Genomic DNA, 16,144 nt, shown 5'->3' on the forward strand with positions numbered 1-16,144 from the left:
CCAATACATCTCCTATTAGGAAAACGGACCAAGTCAGGCTGCTATAGAGCCCTACACAGAAACTACACGCCAGCAAAATACCTCACCTGAATTACATGTGCTGACCCTCACCTAACAAAGAATAAAGAGACCAAAACGCATAACTAGAAGCATGCAGACAAAAACTGAATTGGAAACTGCAACAAGCCAGAGTCTCTGTATGCAGTGTAATAAAGGAAAAAAGAAACATCACCCATCCTTATAAAACAAATCAAGAAATGTAAATTCATAGTAACAAAAAGAACAGATTATTTTGAAACAGATTATGAGTGGAATATCCAATAATTAAAAACTCATATAAAAATGTCTAGATACCAATAAAATATTTCAAAATAGCAGACACAAAGACCCAGTAATGAAAAATAAGGATACAATTTTTTTTTTCTCTGCATACCTGGAAACATTTGATATCCAGGTGTCCTGAGATTGTTTTGAATTAGCAGGAGGAGGGGTGGTTTCCTTGGAACTTTCTCCTCTCTGTCACATACCAGCGCTCTCTCTCACACTGGCTCTCAATTACACACCTATACACACATGCTCTCAGTCACTCACATATACTACACATGCTTTTTCTCTCACTTATATAGGCTCTTAATTACACATTTATACACATGCTATCTATCTTTTCACGCTTATACACACAGGCTTTCAATCACATACATATATGCTGTCTTTTTCTCTCACACACAGACTCTCATTCACATGCTCTCTCTTTCTCTCACTTTCACACATGCTCTCAAACACATACTCACATGCTCCTTCACCTAAACCAGCTTACAATCAGACACAGACACACATGCTCTCTCTCTCTTACTTATACACACAGGCTCTTAATCATACATACACATGATCTCTCTCACACACAAAGGATCTCAATCATACACACATACTCTTTCACACAAACAGGTTTTCAATCACAAATTTACACATACAGGTTCCCAGTTGTAAATTTACATTCATTCTCTCTCTCTCTCTCTCTCTCTCTCTCTCTCTCTCTCTCTCTCTCTCTCTCTCTCTCTCACAGGCAGGCTCTCAATCACAGACATACTCTCTTTCACATATACAGGCTCTCAATCATTCACATACATGCTATCTCACAGGATCTCAAACACACATGCTTGCTTGCTCATTCACTCTCTCTCCCTCCTTCCCCCCCCCCCCCCGAACTAGCGGCAGCAGCAGCCTCCTCCCAACCTCCTTCGTTTTCAGCCCTGGCGGAGCAAGGAGTCGCATCGGCCGCGGGGGTTGACGTTTTTCTTCAGTTTTCTGCGCGCCGCGCTGCTCATTCCTCCGGCCGCGCCTCTCTTCTGTTCTTCGGGCTGATGCTGCCTGCACTAGCATGGTCTCTTCTTCCCGTGCACACACCCGCTGCTCACCACTTCCTCTTCCGGGCTGCGGGGGGGCGGCGGGAAGAAGAGAGCCCATGCCGATGCCGCTGACTCCAGCTGTCCTGTCGCGTTCCGCCCGGGCTGACAGCATTTTAAGCCCGGGCGGAGGACCGGGGAGCAGCTGGGTCAGAGGGAGACCGGGAAGTGTGGTGACACACCTGCATGTTCTTGGCGACACACTGGTGTGTGGCGACACACCGGTTGAGAACCACTGGGTTAGGGGGAAGAAACACTATATTTTGGAGTCTTTGATTGGGGTGAAGAAAGGGGGAGAAAAAGGAGAGGAGGAGGGGAGAATGGATGGGCTGCGGGGTTAGAGTGCAAGCTAAGTTTGGTCAACATCTGGATATGCTAATGTAAAGAGCCAGGTTTTCAGCCCTTTTTTAAATTTAGACAGGTTAGGTTCTAGACGGAGGGCCGTGGGCAGGGTGTTCCATAGGGAAGGGCCGGCAATAGAGAAAGCCCTTTCTCTGGTTGAGGTGTGGTGTGCAGTTTTTAGGGAGGGGGTGTATAGAGTACCAGCAAAGTTGGATCTGGAGGGGCGGGTAGATGATCGGGGAAAGTGGTGCATTCTCGAGCCAAGTGTGATTTTGATTGTACAATAAATTGTGGAGAATGGTGAGTGTTTGTTTTGTATTTTATGCAGGAGGCTATAGGTAACCAGTGGAGGTCTTTTAGGATAGGGGTAATGGGATCAGATTTACGTGTGTTTGTGAGAATTCTGGCCATGGCATTCTGTAATATTTGGAGGGGTTTGATAGTAGAGAGAGGGAGGCCCAGAAATAAGGAATTGCAATAGTCCAGTTTAGTTAAGATAGTTGCCTGTAGGACTGTGCGGAGGTCTTGGGTATATAGCAGGGGTTTAAGTTTCTTTAGGATGTGCAATTTGAAAAAGCCTGTTTTAATGGTATTGTGGATGTGAGATTTGAAATTTAAATGTTGGTCAAGATAGACACCGAGATCTCTCACATTGCAGGTGAATGCATCAGGTGGAGGGTTGGTGTTGCTTAAGGCAGGGAGCGAGCGAGCTGGGGGATTGGAGATTGTGAGGAGCTCCGTTTTTGTTACATTTAAAGCGAGATGTAGGTTTGAGAGGAGGGTGTTGATTGAAGTAAGGCAAGAATCCCAAAACTGTAATGTTTTGGGGAGGGATTCTTGAAGCAGGATGAGGATTTGAACGTCGTCAGCCGACATGAAGAACTTTAGGCCAAGATCAGAGAGGAGATAGCAGAGGGGAAGGAGACAGATATTGAAGAGCGTAGAAGAGAGGGAGAAGCCCTGCGGGATGCCTTAGGGGCTCCTCAAGAATTGATGCCTGCTCCGGGGCAGGCATTAATTTTTGAGAGTAAAAATGTGCGCGTGGGTAGCTTTTTTTTTTTTTTTTTGCACAGTTGGATAATAGCTAATAGCCTCATCAACATGAATTTACATGTGATGAGCGCTATTAGCTCCGCACTGGTTTGGACGCTTGTTTTGGATGCGCTAATCCCCTTATCGCATAAGGGGTTTTGGACGCGTGTAAACCGGCTTGATGTGATATTATCACGAATGCCGGTATAGAAAAAATTAAAATAAATAAATAAATAAGTGCGTGAAATGTCGTGCACGCGGCTGAGTGCCCTATAGTGCATCAGCCTGAATGCCTAAAAGTTTCAGGAGCTATAGTTACAAACTCTTACTTATTTGTATTCTACCTTTCAGGGAAAAGGCAGATTACGTTCAAAGTATTTCCCTGTCTCCAGAGAGCTCCCAATCTAAGGGCCTCATTTACCAAGCATTTTTTTTCTATAGACGGAGAACAGGAGAAAAGCCTTAGTAAATCAGGCCCTAAAGGCGTACCTGAGGTAACGGAGGGTGAAGTGACTTGCACAAGGTTGAAATGAGTGACAGTGGGATTGAACTGTGGCTTCTGTGGTTCATGGCCTCCTGCTCTAACCACCAGGCGGCTCCTCTACTGCTTTGTAAATCTGAGAAGTTTGAAATGGGACCTTTTTTAACTCATATTTTTATTATGGCTTTACAAAACACGGTCTATGGCCAAGGCTTTTTAAAAGGTATTTGATTTCTTTGGGCTTTTAACTTTTTTTTTCTCTGGTGAATTTTGGTCGAGCTTGTGAAAAGTTCTGCATGAGATCACAGAATAGTTACAGAATGGTCAATGGTAGTGCAAGCCTGCTCCTTCTGCTCTGCCAGTGTAACTTTGTCCTTGCTCAGGAGGAATCACGTCGAAGGTGGGGAAGGTTTCTGTGTCCATTCAACTAATGGCATCTCTGCTGAGACAGCCAGCCAGGGTGATAGTTTATTAATTAGTGCCAGTCATGATGGGGGGGAGGGGGGGGTTAATTTTTTAGTGATATGGACCTCTGTCCATGGAAACTGAATTGGGTTCACCAGCTCGTTTCAGATAGGCCACCAAAACCTCACCAACCTGAACTGAACCATGATCTAATGGTAAAAGGCTCTGCTTCCCTGTACCATTCCAGTGAGCCACCCAGACTCCTCTGAATTCTTCTGTCTTCTGTGTCGTCCTCATTCAGATCCCAGCAGAGGGGAAGAAGAAAGTTACTCAAATGGCTCAGAGAGTGAGTTGTCAAAGTCAGAAGAAGAAAGTGAGAGTGACAGTGACAGTGACGACAGTGGATCTCGAAGTAAGAAGTCGACACAAGAGGTATAAATGTGTTGCTTTGGTTCTTTTCAGCTTGCGTTCCAAGGAAAGGAAGCGTTGTTAAATTGCCCTTGGAGATATATATTTTGTGTGTGTGTGTGTTTTATTCGGTTATCACTGGTCCTTGTTTTCTCTATAACTGCCAAACAACAACAAGGGACGTGATTCATCGCAGTTTTCATCAGGTTAGAGAGTGAGCAGGGTGTGCTGCAAGGCGATACTCTGATAAAGGGTCAACGCCTCATTTCCTTAGCACTGTAGAGTTGCCATATGAATATGCCATGTCACGTACCTGCAGAAAAAAATGTGCCACAAATAGATTAAAAGCAACCATTTATTTATGTGAAAGACTTTTTTGACTTTTTTTTTTAAGTTAGGCCCAAGGCAGAGTATATAAGGTGATATAGTATTGCGTACATAAGTAACATAGATACATACAGATATTAATTTAGATTGTAAGTAAATAGAAAAGACAGTACATTAGGTAAGAGTAAGGAAGTAGGTGCAATTTGGTATAAGTTTTGTGAGAGAGAGAGTTCATATCCAGCCCCCTTACACAGGTCACAACTGGGCCTGGTTCTGGTCACCCTCTGCCCCTTCTCCCGCTACGTAGTTCCACTTTCTTTTTTCTACACCCTGAGCCCTGGAAGCAATAGTCCTGTCCCTCAGGTCTAGCTGCCAGCCCTCCATCCTCTTCCTTATTCCTCACTGGAGGAAGGGTCCAGGAGTTGGCTTGGGAGATAGACTTCCCCTTTTCTCTGGCTTTCCTGCTGCTGCTGCTACTTTGGAGCAGTAGATGGGGCCTCCCCTAAAACTAACGCTAACAGATGTTCGGTTTTTTGTTGGGTTTTTGTTTTGGGTTTTTTTAAATAATGCTGCATACCACTCTTTGCAAGATGGCCCAACATCTTTCCCCTACTTTTGGCCTTATAACAGTGAATGCATTCTGCAAAACTCTAGTTCTTCCTAATGCTAAAGTACTTCCGATGTCTTGCTGAATCTCCTTTCACTCTCTAGATCCTTGAGTACTGCTGCTGGAGTTCAGACTGAGGGCATAAAAACATAGAAATGATGGCAGAAAAGGACCAAATGGGTATCCAGTCTGCTCAGCAAACTTCCATGCATTTATCCCCTAGCCTTATGATAAATCATAAAAATTGTAGATAACAACATTTTTTTACTGGGTGATGAGTTTTCTTGAAAAATCAGACAGTGCTGCTTTGGTGTGCTTTGCTTATGGACTTGGCCGTAGAAGTAGGCCTGTGTATCAGTACCCCAGACCATGGAAGTTGGGGGCCCTCGATTGTCATCTGAATCCAATTCCTCTTTTCCCCCCTGCCGTCTAAGCGGGGAGTAATGTTGCAGTTGCATTAAAAGTGTCAAAGCATATTGATTAAGGCTAGTAATCTCCATGCCTTCTGCTAAGATTAGTAACAGCCATAACAGCATGTTAGACCCCCCCCCCCCCCCCCCACCGGATGCTTATCTCATGTCCGTCCTGTAGCCTTTAGAGACCCACAGTGTTTACCCCATGCCCCTTTGAATTCCTTGACTGTTCATCTTCACCTCCTCTGGAAGGGCATTTCAGGCATCCACCACTCTCTCTATGAAGATTTCCTGACGTTGGTTCTGAGTCGCCACCCCCCTAGGAATTTCATTTCATGACCTCTAGTTCTATTGTTTTATTTCCAATGGAAAAGGTTTGAAGACCGTGCATCATTAAAACCTTTTAGGTATCTGAAGGTCTGTATCAAATCTCCCCTGCACCTCCTCTCTTACAAGATATATATATATTCAGATCCTTCAGCCTCTCCTCATGGGTCTTCCGATACAGACCCCACACCATTTTCATCGATCTTCTCTGGACCACCTCCATCCTGTCTCTATCCTTAAAGGTACAGGCTAACCGGAAGGAAAAAAGCCAGGCATATCTCTCCTTCTTTCCACTATCTGCTCTTCCTGCGGAGAATGCTCTTTGCCCCAGTAGTATCACTTTCTGCCTCCTGCTTACTAGTAGCTAGACTCCCCAAATCCTCCTGAGCTACTACAAGTTCGTAAGAAATGCCATGCTGGGTCAAACCAAGGTCCATCAAACTCCACATCTTGTCTTCCACAGTGGCCAGTCTGGTTCGCAAGTACCCAGCAGATCCCATGACGTACACACTCTCTCAAGATTAGCAATAGCTTCAGCATCTTCTGAATCTGAGAACCCCTGTCATGAATCATCTAAATCGGTACTTTCTCCAAGTATCTGCTGCAGGCATTGCTCTGGAGGAATCGAAGTGGAAGGGAATACTTACTGTGCTGCTTTGGGGTTCTTTGCTCCCAACACCCCTGCCCCTCCACTGCTGAAACCAATCCTCTACTAACTCTGCCCTCTTCTGCCCCCTGCACCATAGTGGGTAAGATGAGAGTGGGAAAAGGCAGCAAATGCTCTTCCAGTTTGAGCTGCTTCTTGCTTGACCCTGCCTATAGTTTCCTCTTGCTAAAATAAATCCCTCTTCCTATTGGGCAGGGAATTCCTCATCTTCTTCTACTATCAGTAGTGCTGCTTATGCATGCCCCAGGTCTGTTTGGATGATAGAACTTTCCTCTGCTATTGTCTGAATTGTCAAGTCTGCTCGCCATGTAAAAATGTTGCTACTGTAGTAGTATTCCTACCCTTAATATAAGGCTTGGAGGTAACCTGCATGGAGTGGCAGCTCTAGGGTAATAATAAGTTATGTTGTGGTTGCTACTAGTCCACGTCTACCTTTTGCTCACTGTGGCATGATGAAATTTGAAACGGACACTAGAAGTGGCTAGGGGGTTTTAGTGTTATAAAAATGTAGTGTAACTGTAGAACTCTGTACATCACTACTAGGGTCTAGACCCAGGCAGCAGAACAGCACACAGTCTCTTTTGTTACAAAGCATGCCACATACTATCTGCTTGCTGACTTTGACTACATAGCCTTCCATTTAGGTCGCGGAAAAAGTCATTCACACACTAGTCTGTATATACTGATTCCTTTTTCCACTCACAAAAAGTCAGAGAAAACAAAGGCTAGTGTGCTACCTGGCCAGTGCAGTGGTCACTGGTCAAAGACACTGCAGCTGTTAAAATAAAAAACAGATATCTCTCTCTCTCTCTCTCTCTCTCCTGAAAGTGCACCCAGAGAGAGACACATTCTTATGCCTGTTTGTTCAATGATAAAGTAACTTTAACACTAAACAGATTAAATTGCATTATCTCATCTCACACAGTGACACTGTGAAAACAAGCAAGAGACTATCCTACCTTGCTTTAAATTTGTCCTTCCTTTTCTTTCTAAATCTCTTTTCATTTTTGTTTGGATCTGAGGGAGGGCTTCAGAAGCACAACCTCTCTGTCTGAAATCCAGCAGCAGTGAAATGACTGAATGCAAAAAGAAGTGACTGCTCAAGGTTACATGTTGCTTTCAGTTTCAGGTTAAAAAAAAAAATTAGGCTCTCATTGTCAATCCATGCAGGTGACAGCTGGGATAGACTGCTTGAAAAACTGTTTGACCTTGATTTGGTTTGGCTCTTTCCTTGTCCCTTCCAATTCCAACTACATTCTGTCTGGTTTCAATAGCTTGCCTTAGGTAGGGGAAAAAAAATCTTCAGTTTTTTTGCTTGTCCTATAGACTTCAGTGGGATCCGATTTAATGCATAAAAAAGTTATTTTGGGGGGCACTGCCCATTAGATTTAAATGAAACAGAATAAAAATGGCTTGCTTTCATTTTAGATGACTCATTTTGTTTTAAACAAATGCACATCCTTAGCAGTTATCAAGGGAAAAGAGGAGGCACTAAAGGGAAAGAGAGGAAAAAACCAGGAAAGGAAACAGCCAGAGGCCCTCTCTCTCTCTCTCTCTCTCTCTCTCTCTCTCTCTCTCTCTCTCTCTCTCTCTCTCTCTCTCTCTCATATACCCATATGACTTGTTTACATTATCTTTTCAACTGAAATTTTTCTGTTTCTCCAGCCATGCAAGTATTACAATCGGGGAAAATGCAAGAATGGAGCAGACTGTGAATATTTGCATGTGTGCCAGTACTATTTGAACGGGACCTGCAAGTATGGGTCCCGCTGCAAATACAGACATGAAGATGAATCAGACTCTGACAGTGCACAAAACCAGAAAGGTAAGAACCTGCTTGGACCAAAACCCGAATTATATTCTCTTATAGAAACCTAGAAATGACGACAGAAAAAGACCAATCGGCCCATCCAGTCTGTCCAGCAAGCTCCCGCACTTATTTTCCCATACTTATCTGTTTCATTATTTTCCCATACTTATCTGTTTCATCTACCAGCAAGTTCAGGGCCCTTGTTGGTAACTGTTTGGATTCATATTTCCTGTCATTGATGCAGAGAGTAATGTTTGAGTTGCATCAGCTTAATGGTTAAGGATAGTAACCGCCACATCAAGCAAGTTACCCCGATGCTTGGTTACCCAAACTGCACAAATCAATGCCTTGTTGGATGTTGTCTAAATGTAAAACCTGTTTTCCCCATTTCCCTATACCGTTGAAGCAAAGAGCAGTGCTGTATATGTATTCAAAGTTATGTATCAGGCTTAGCTGGTTTAGGGTAGTAACTGCCGTAATAAGCAAGCTATCCCCACTCTTATTTGTTTACCCAGATTGTGAAGTTCAGTCCTTGTTGGTTGTCTGAATGCAAATCCTGTTTCCTAGCATGTAGCAGATGGACTCAGGACCAATGGGTATAGTGTGCTCCTGATAGCAGTTGGAGACGGAGTCAGATTCCAATCTGACGTCAGCCCTAGTACATATACCCCTGCAGGAAGCTCTGCTCTTCAGTATTTCTCCATAGCAGTTCGGGACTCTATACACGCTTGCACAGCGTTAAGAATATTCTAACCGAAGAAATCTTACCTCTACGGACGAGCCCTGCTCTCCTGTGGTGATACCTACGGGTCCCTCCCCCAGTTGAGAATTCCTGAGGTGATTTCCGTGATCCCTCAGACGTAGGCCTCGGTCCGGCACCGGTTCCCGGTGTGGACTTAGCCCCCGGCAGCGGGTGCAATTTCGAGCGCGGCAGTGAAAGGTACTTTTTCCCTCTTCCCCCCCCCCCCCCCCCCCGCAAGCAGAACTAGACCGGGAAACACCGAGACAAGGTAAAGTAGAAAACTTCCTAAAAGTCTCCAATCTCCAGGGTTCGAATAGCCTGCAAGAAGTAGCAGTAATGGTTCCTATAAATGAGAATCAGCCTGCAGATGAGACTCTGTGGAAGAGGAGTACTGATCAACCACATTGGCAGAGGGTACCGTGCGCTGGCAGAAGACTATGTAGGCAACTGAGGAGTCCCTCATGTGGATGGCGAGTGGTTGACCCAGATCAGGACTTTGGGTTGGTGGTTCTATGCCTGAGTCCTGGGCACAACTATGTACTTACATCAGACTCTACAGGTTCTTGCTGGAATGATCTACTGATTGACGGACGCTTATAGATCTGCAGCTGTAGATGTTATAACTTTTAATGTTATCTTTTGATTTCTGTTTAGCAGAGGTTCGTGAGGTTTTCAGAGTGGGTGGGAGAATATGACTCTGGGCCTCACCTCCCTGGGGCTCATTCCTCATGTTGGGGGACATACACCATAACAGTCTGTGGCTTTGTAGGGCTTGGGGCGATCTCAGCAATGTCAGACACAGCTGTGGAATAGAGTCTTTATTGATAGACAAGAAAGGCACAACCCGTGGAGCGGGAGATGCAGTAAAGTTCTGAGCAAAGGGGTATACCCAAAGATGACGCCTCAGATGTGACGATCCGGTAGGGTCCCGCGAAGCGGGGTACGCTGGAGATGAGTTTCAGTGATGGAAATGAGAAAGCTGTCCAAGGTGCAGGAACCCCAATGAGGTTCCTGTAGTGGTGGTGCAGTAATGACCTGCAGACAGGGTATACCAGAGTGGTTCCTTCTGGGATGAAGTGGTAGTGGCCCGAGGCACGGGGGTACACCGTAGAGAATCCCACAACGAGGCTAGACAGTTGAAGTCTGTAGAAATAGGTACTCACAGGAGGTAGTTCCAGGAGAGGTCCCAGGGAGCAGAACCAATAGCAGTCCAAGGCAGAAGGTCCTCCGAGGAGTGGATAACCAGAGACGAAATAGGGCCCCGAGGAGCGGGTACCCAGAGTGTCTCATGCCAATGTAGAAACTGGAACCAGAAGTCCAAGAGGGAACTTCTTGCTAACTCGTGAAGGGCCAGCCAGCTTAAGAGACGGGAGATGTTATCCGGAGGGGACACCCTCGAGGTTCCTGTCATGATGTGTACAAAGGTGGCGCATGCGCCTAGGTAATTTCTGGAGCAAGATGGCGGTCGGCAGTACCCACGCCATCCCGTGAACGCCAGGCTGGTCGGTGACTGGTGGAGGCTGCCACTCCTCCAATGGATGACAATACAGCAAAGAAAGAGGTGAGCCTTAGTGGTTGCAGCCGTCTGCGACTGGGCGCAACAGTATCTGTTTCTCAATAACTCTGGAGGGGAAAGTAGGGCATCCAAGTCTCAAAGAGGTAAGCTGAAAGCTTTGATTATGGATTAGAGCCTGATAGATATTTGGAGGCTGTGGAATCCAACAGAAAAGGACTTTTATTTTTACTCTAAACCACATTCCACCTATTCTAGGATAGATTTTTTTCTTGCTGGATAGGTTTCTGGTGGGACAAACACTAGGAACTGGTATACGACCGATAACTTGATCCGACCATGCTCCAGTTTGGGTGGGAAGAGATAGAATCGGAACCAAGTACTGGAGATCGAATGAGGACTTATCAGATAAATCCTTCATTGCTGATTTAATGACTGATATTCAAGACTATCTAGATATTAACAGAAATGGTGAGGTTACACCTGCCATAGTTTGGGAATGTTTGAAATCTGTGTTGAGAGGTAAATTTATTTCTTGGGCATCATATTTGAGGATAGAAAGGGAACAATTGAGGCTAGGGTTGCTGCAAAAAAATAGCTAAGCTAGAACTCTGAAATAAGAGGCAGCAAGAGAGGTCAGTTCTGGCTCTACTAGAGGCAATGAAGCAAGAATTATGAAATTTAGGTTTAGCTAAGAAAGCTATAAATATGAATAGAGTCAAACAAAAATATTTTGAATTCGGGAATAAGGCAGGGAGCCTCTTGGTGAGACATTTGAAGGCCTGGGCTCTGCAGAATCAGATTTTGAAGAGGTGTGTGTATATATATATATATATATATATGAAAACAACCCTATATCTCAACGATTTGTCCAAATTTATGCAGACCTTTATGCAGCAGATAATATCAAAGAAACTGACTGATGCCTTTCTTAAAGACATCTATCTTCCAGGTCTTACAGAGTCAAATAGGGATTTATTGAACAGAATAATTGAGGTCGAAGAGGTGTCTACGGTGATTTCTGACCTCAAACCTGGCAAAGCACCAGGGCTCAATGGGCTATCCACCAAATTTTGTAAGACTTCCAGATCAGTTATCCTGGGTCCTTTAGTTGAAATGTTTAATTTCTTAAGGGAAAAGGGGGAATTGGCTTGGGGAGTGAATGTGGCAGGTATTACGGTTTTAGCAAAGGGTGGACGTGACCCTACCCTCTGTGGGTCATATAGGCCCATCTCCTTAATTAATTTAGATCTCAAACTTTTGGCAAAAATCGTGGCCATTCGTTTGGGCATGGTGGCCCCTTTATTAATAATTGATGATCAGTCTGGGTTTGTACCTGGCAGGTTAGCTGCTGACAATCAGGTCGATACAGTAACGTTGAGTTAAAGATTCCCGGTCTGTAACGTGCTGGGAGCGCACAATACAGACGAGTAAGGCCATCCAGCGATACAGTCTCCAGTTTCACGCGTCCTTAGCGCTTCCTAAACCCTTTCCTAAACCCTTTCCGCACCCAGCATGTAAATGAACGAAAAAGCTGTATAATGAAGGAATTAGCTATTCCCCTGCGATACTGTAACGGGCGCTGATATTATCTCCTCCGTAACCCGCTGTTCTGCCGCGGCCTTAACCTGCTAGTTTACCGCCTCCCCCTAGTAGGAGTTAGTGTAGTGTAGTGTAAAAACATTGCTTACCCGCCCTGGTCCCATCCGGTCTCCTGCAGCCCCGTCCGGTCCCCTCCTCCCGAAGCAAAAAAAAAACAAACGAAAAAGTAGCAAGGCTCGGGCCTGCTATGGTAAGTGTAAAAGTGTAAAAAGTGTTAAAAACAAAAAACCTGTGTGTTATATAAAAAAAATAAAACAATTTTAAATACCTGTCGGAGGGCCGTGGGTCCAGGTGGGCGGCGGGCAGCCATCAGCGGCATCCGGTAGTCCCTTCTCCCTCCCTCCCCTGCCTGGATGAGCGCCAAAATCGCACGGGCGGGTCGGCAGCGGGGGGGGGGGGCGGCGGCAGCAGGATCCGGGAGCGGCGGGTAGGCAGCAGCGGGGTCCGGGGGGGCAGCGGCAGCAGGATCCAGGGGCGGCAGCGAGATCCGGGGAGCGAGTAGCGGCAGCGTGTTCGATCGGGCAGGCAGGTAGGTGGCAAAATAAAGATGGCCGCCTGCACGGGAAAATCGTGCAATTGGCCGCTGAAGACGTGACGTCACGACGTTTAGCGTCACGGGGTGTGACGTCACGTTTTCAGCGGCCAATTGCACGATTTTCCCGTGCAGGCGGCCATCTTTATTTTGCCACCTACCTGCCTGCCCGATCGAACACGCTGCCGCTACTCGCTCCCCGGATCTCGCTGCCACCCCTGGATCCCGCTGCCGCTCCCGGATCCTGCTGCCGACCCGCCCGTGCGATTTTGGCGCTCATCCAGGCAGGGGAGGGAGGGAGGAAGGGAGAAGGGACTACCGGATGCCGCTGATGGCTGCCCGCCGGCCGCCTGGACCCACGGCCCTCCGACAAGTATTTAAAATTGTTTTATTTTTTTATATAACACACAGGTTTTTTGTTTTTTACACTTCCTGGTGCCTGTCATTTCAAATGTCATTTGAAATGACAGGTACCAGCGCACCCAGGTTACTGTATAGGCGCTGTTACAGCGCCTATACAGTAAAATGGGTTGCGCGGGCATAACCCTTCCCTAACGCTTCACAGCCGCGGCATGCATTTGCATGCGATTAGAGGAGAGTATCGGGGAGTTAGTGAAGAGAACTGTGCGTGCGGGGAGGAAGGGTGCGCCTGACACTGCCGCACTGTTTTTACCGCGGCCTTACTGTATCGAGCCGAATATCAGGAGGGTTGTAAATTTAATGTGGTGGGCTAAATGGCAGAGTATTGTTAGCAATAAATTGGCCATTTCTATTTAAGGTGTTGCAGAGAATGGAAATAGGGGATTATTTTATGAATTGGGTTCAAGCTTTATATCATCGTCCACAGGCTAGCATCTGGATTAATGGGGGATACTCCAAGTTGTTTTCCGTACAAAGAGGTACGAGGCAGAGCTGCCCACTGTCACCTTTCTTGTTTGCACTTTCTTTTGAGGCCTTGGCTGTTAAAATTCAGTCAAATTCACTTGTTAGGGAAGTGTCCATTGGGTCGCATAGCTATAAAATGACAATGTTTCGAGGATGACTTGTTTACATTTCCTGAACCTGATATTTCCTTAATGAAGGTCGTAAGCAAATTAAGGGGTTTGGAAGAGTCTCTGGATTTAAGGTCAATGAAGATAAGTCTGAAGTCTTGAATATCAGTCTTGAAATAGAAGGGGCTCAAAACTTGCGGGCCTATTTACCTTTTTGTTGGGCCAAAGAAAGTGTAAAGTATCTCAGAGTGCATCTTTGCACGAATGAAGCCCATCTATTCGACATAAATTATAAGTACCTAGCGTCAGAAATATTTAGTGAATTGGTTAGGTGGGAAAGACTGAGTTTATCCTGGCTAGGTAGGATACACATTTATCAAGATGAATGTACTATCCAGATTTTGTTTTATTTTTCAGACTCTGCCAATACAGATGCCAGATATAATATTACAGACTTGGAAGAAGAGAATTTTTAGATTCATCTGGGGGAAAATACCACCTAGAGTGTCTAAAACCTTTCTTTTCCAATCAGAGGCCCAGGGAGGGTTAGGTGTCCCCAGGTTGGGTTATTATTTTGCTGCTGCTCAATTGCAGGCAGTATTGGATGTTATGGTTAAGCGGTGTTTGGGTGGATTCTTGGTTACTGTGGCTGGTGGCCACACCCACGGGGAGGAGCCACAGTACTGGGCTAGACTCAGGACGCACACACACAGTTCTTTTATTAAACAGCTTGAAGTATACCACCAGAAGTGGCAGTAGTGAGGTAGGGTGGATGTTGCAGTCTCAGGACCCTCGGCAGAGGGAACCCTTCTCACCAAGTTGGTATAGGGGAATTCCGGTGCAGGTTTCCCAGCAAGGCAGTGCTGTGGATGAGATAGACTGAGAGTTAGATTACTCACTAGATGGTTGCTGTAGGTATGCGATTCCACCAGGTTGAAGTAGATGGTACAGGCACCAAGGCAGGGAGAGCAGGCCCTCGAGGAGCGAGTACCTGATCCCTGAAAGGCACCTGAAATAAAGCAGAGGGCCCCCGAGGAGCGGGTACCCAGGTTAGCAGTTACCCCGAAGGACAGAGAGAAAGCTTCCAGCGGCAGCACGGAAGCAGCAGAGTAGCTTAGACCGACCGAGACCAATCGTTGCTAACTCAACGAGCTAGCAAATGGGTACAGGCTATATACCCAGATGGCGTGACGTCACTAGAGGGAACGCCCCTGAGGTTCGCACCAGTGCTGGAATAAAGACGTGGGTGGCGCACGCACACCCTAGTAGGTCCTTGGAAGGAGCATGGTGGGAGGCAGCACCATAGCCTTTCTGGGGACCCCAGAGAGGTCGGCTTGTAGACGTGGTGGTAGCCATTTTCCCAAGGTAAGTGGGAGAAGGCAAACGGGGCGAAGCCATCTAGCACAGACAGACGCAACATTGGAATGGCATTATGAGCAGAAACAGAAAAGTTGGATTGACATTGAAACTGCTATTGCGGGGGTCTCTTCTCTAGCTAGTTTATCGTGGGTTTCATGTTCATGGGCGAGGTTGGGCCAATTATCCCCATATTCCAAGGTAACCATGGACGAATGGTTCATATTTAGGAAGCTGCTAAGTTGGGGATAAGAAATAATGATCTAGGACTTCATTTCTTTTACATAAAGCCTTTCCGCTGGGTAACCTCTTAGATGTGGCAGCACATTGGAGAAAACTGGGTTATAACTAGATTAGGTCAAATTTGGGCTGGGAATAGTACACAAACCTTCAAAATGTTGGTGAAAGAAATTCACTCTGGAACAGTGATAGGTTATCTATATATAGGTAGTTTCCTTTATTCGTTCACGGGCAATACAAAGGGGTCTACAGCAACCTAAAATTCTTTTTGAGGTCTATTGTAATGGGGCTGGCAGGATCACTAAATCCATATTGATTGGAGTCCTTGGGGTTAAACCTAATCACATAGCTGCTTGGGTGAAAGATTTTGGCGAAACCAAAACTGAAGAGTAGTAAATCACCTGGACCAGATGATATACACCCCAGGGATAGACTTAGTTTTTGGGTACTTGCCAGATTCTTATGGCCTGGATTGGCCACTATTGGAGACAGGATGCTGGGCTTGATGGACCCTGGTATGGCATGTTTCCATCTGACAGGGAAGAGCTCTGTATCTTTTAATATCTTGGAAAACTGTTATAAACTCCTTTTATAGGTAGTACCTAACGCCAGCTAAACTGCATGGGATGTACCCTGTTGCCTCTGATCGCTGTTGGCAGGATTGGGGACTGAGGGGTGATTTTTTTTTTCCATATATGGTGGTTATGTCCTAAAGTAGTTCACTGTTAGGACGTTGTGGTTACCCTAATATGTAAGTTACGGGCATCACAGTACAGAAAGATTCCAAGCTGTTTCTGATCACATTGGAAGTAGAGAACTTGGGTGAGAATATGCAAAGCTTTATCTTAAGTATCGTAGTGGCAGTCAGATGTAAACTGGCTGCATGGTGGCGCAAGAAGGGGGATCCCTCTATAGAACATTTGTGCGCACACCTGGCCAGGTTAT

General features: G+C 45.8%; 1 protein-coding gene across 1 annotated transcript in view; it reads right to left on the minus strand.

Annotated features, from left to right (window-relative positions):
- Window positions 1-3,960, minus strand: part of SLC17A8 (solute carrier family 17 member 8) — a 174,352-nt gene extending 170,392 nt beyond the window's left edge. The window contains exon 1 of the mRNA XM_029597476.1: window positions 3,856-3,960. Within this exon, the coding sequence (XP_029453336.1) occupies window positions 3,856-3,960 (105 nt within the window). The remainder of the gene's footprint in view (window positions 1-3,855) is intronic.
- Between the last annotated feature and the right edge of the window lie 12,184 nt (window positions 3,961-16,144).

The sequence above is a fragment of the Rhinatrema bivittatum genome, chromosome 4, assembly GCF_901001135.1.
Source record: "Rhinatrema bivittatum chromosome 4, aRhiBiv1.1, whole genome shotgun sequence".
Lineage (NCBI taxonomy): Eukaryota > Metazoa > Chordata > Amphibia > Gymnophiona > Rhinatrematidae > Rhinatrema > Rhinatrema bivittatum.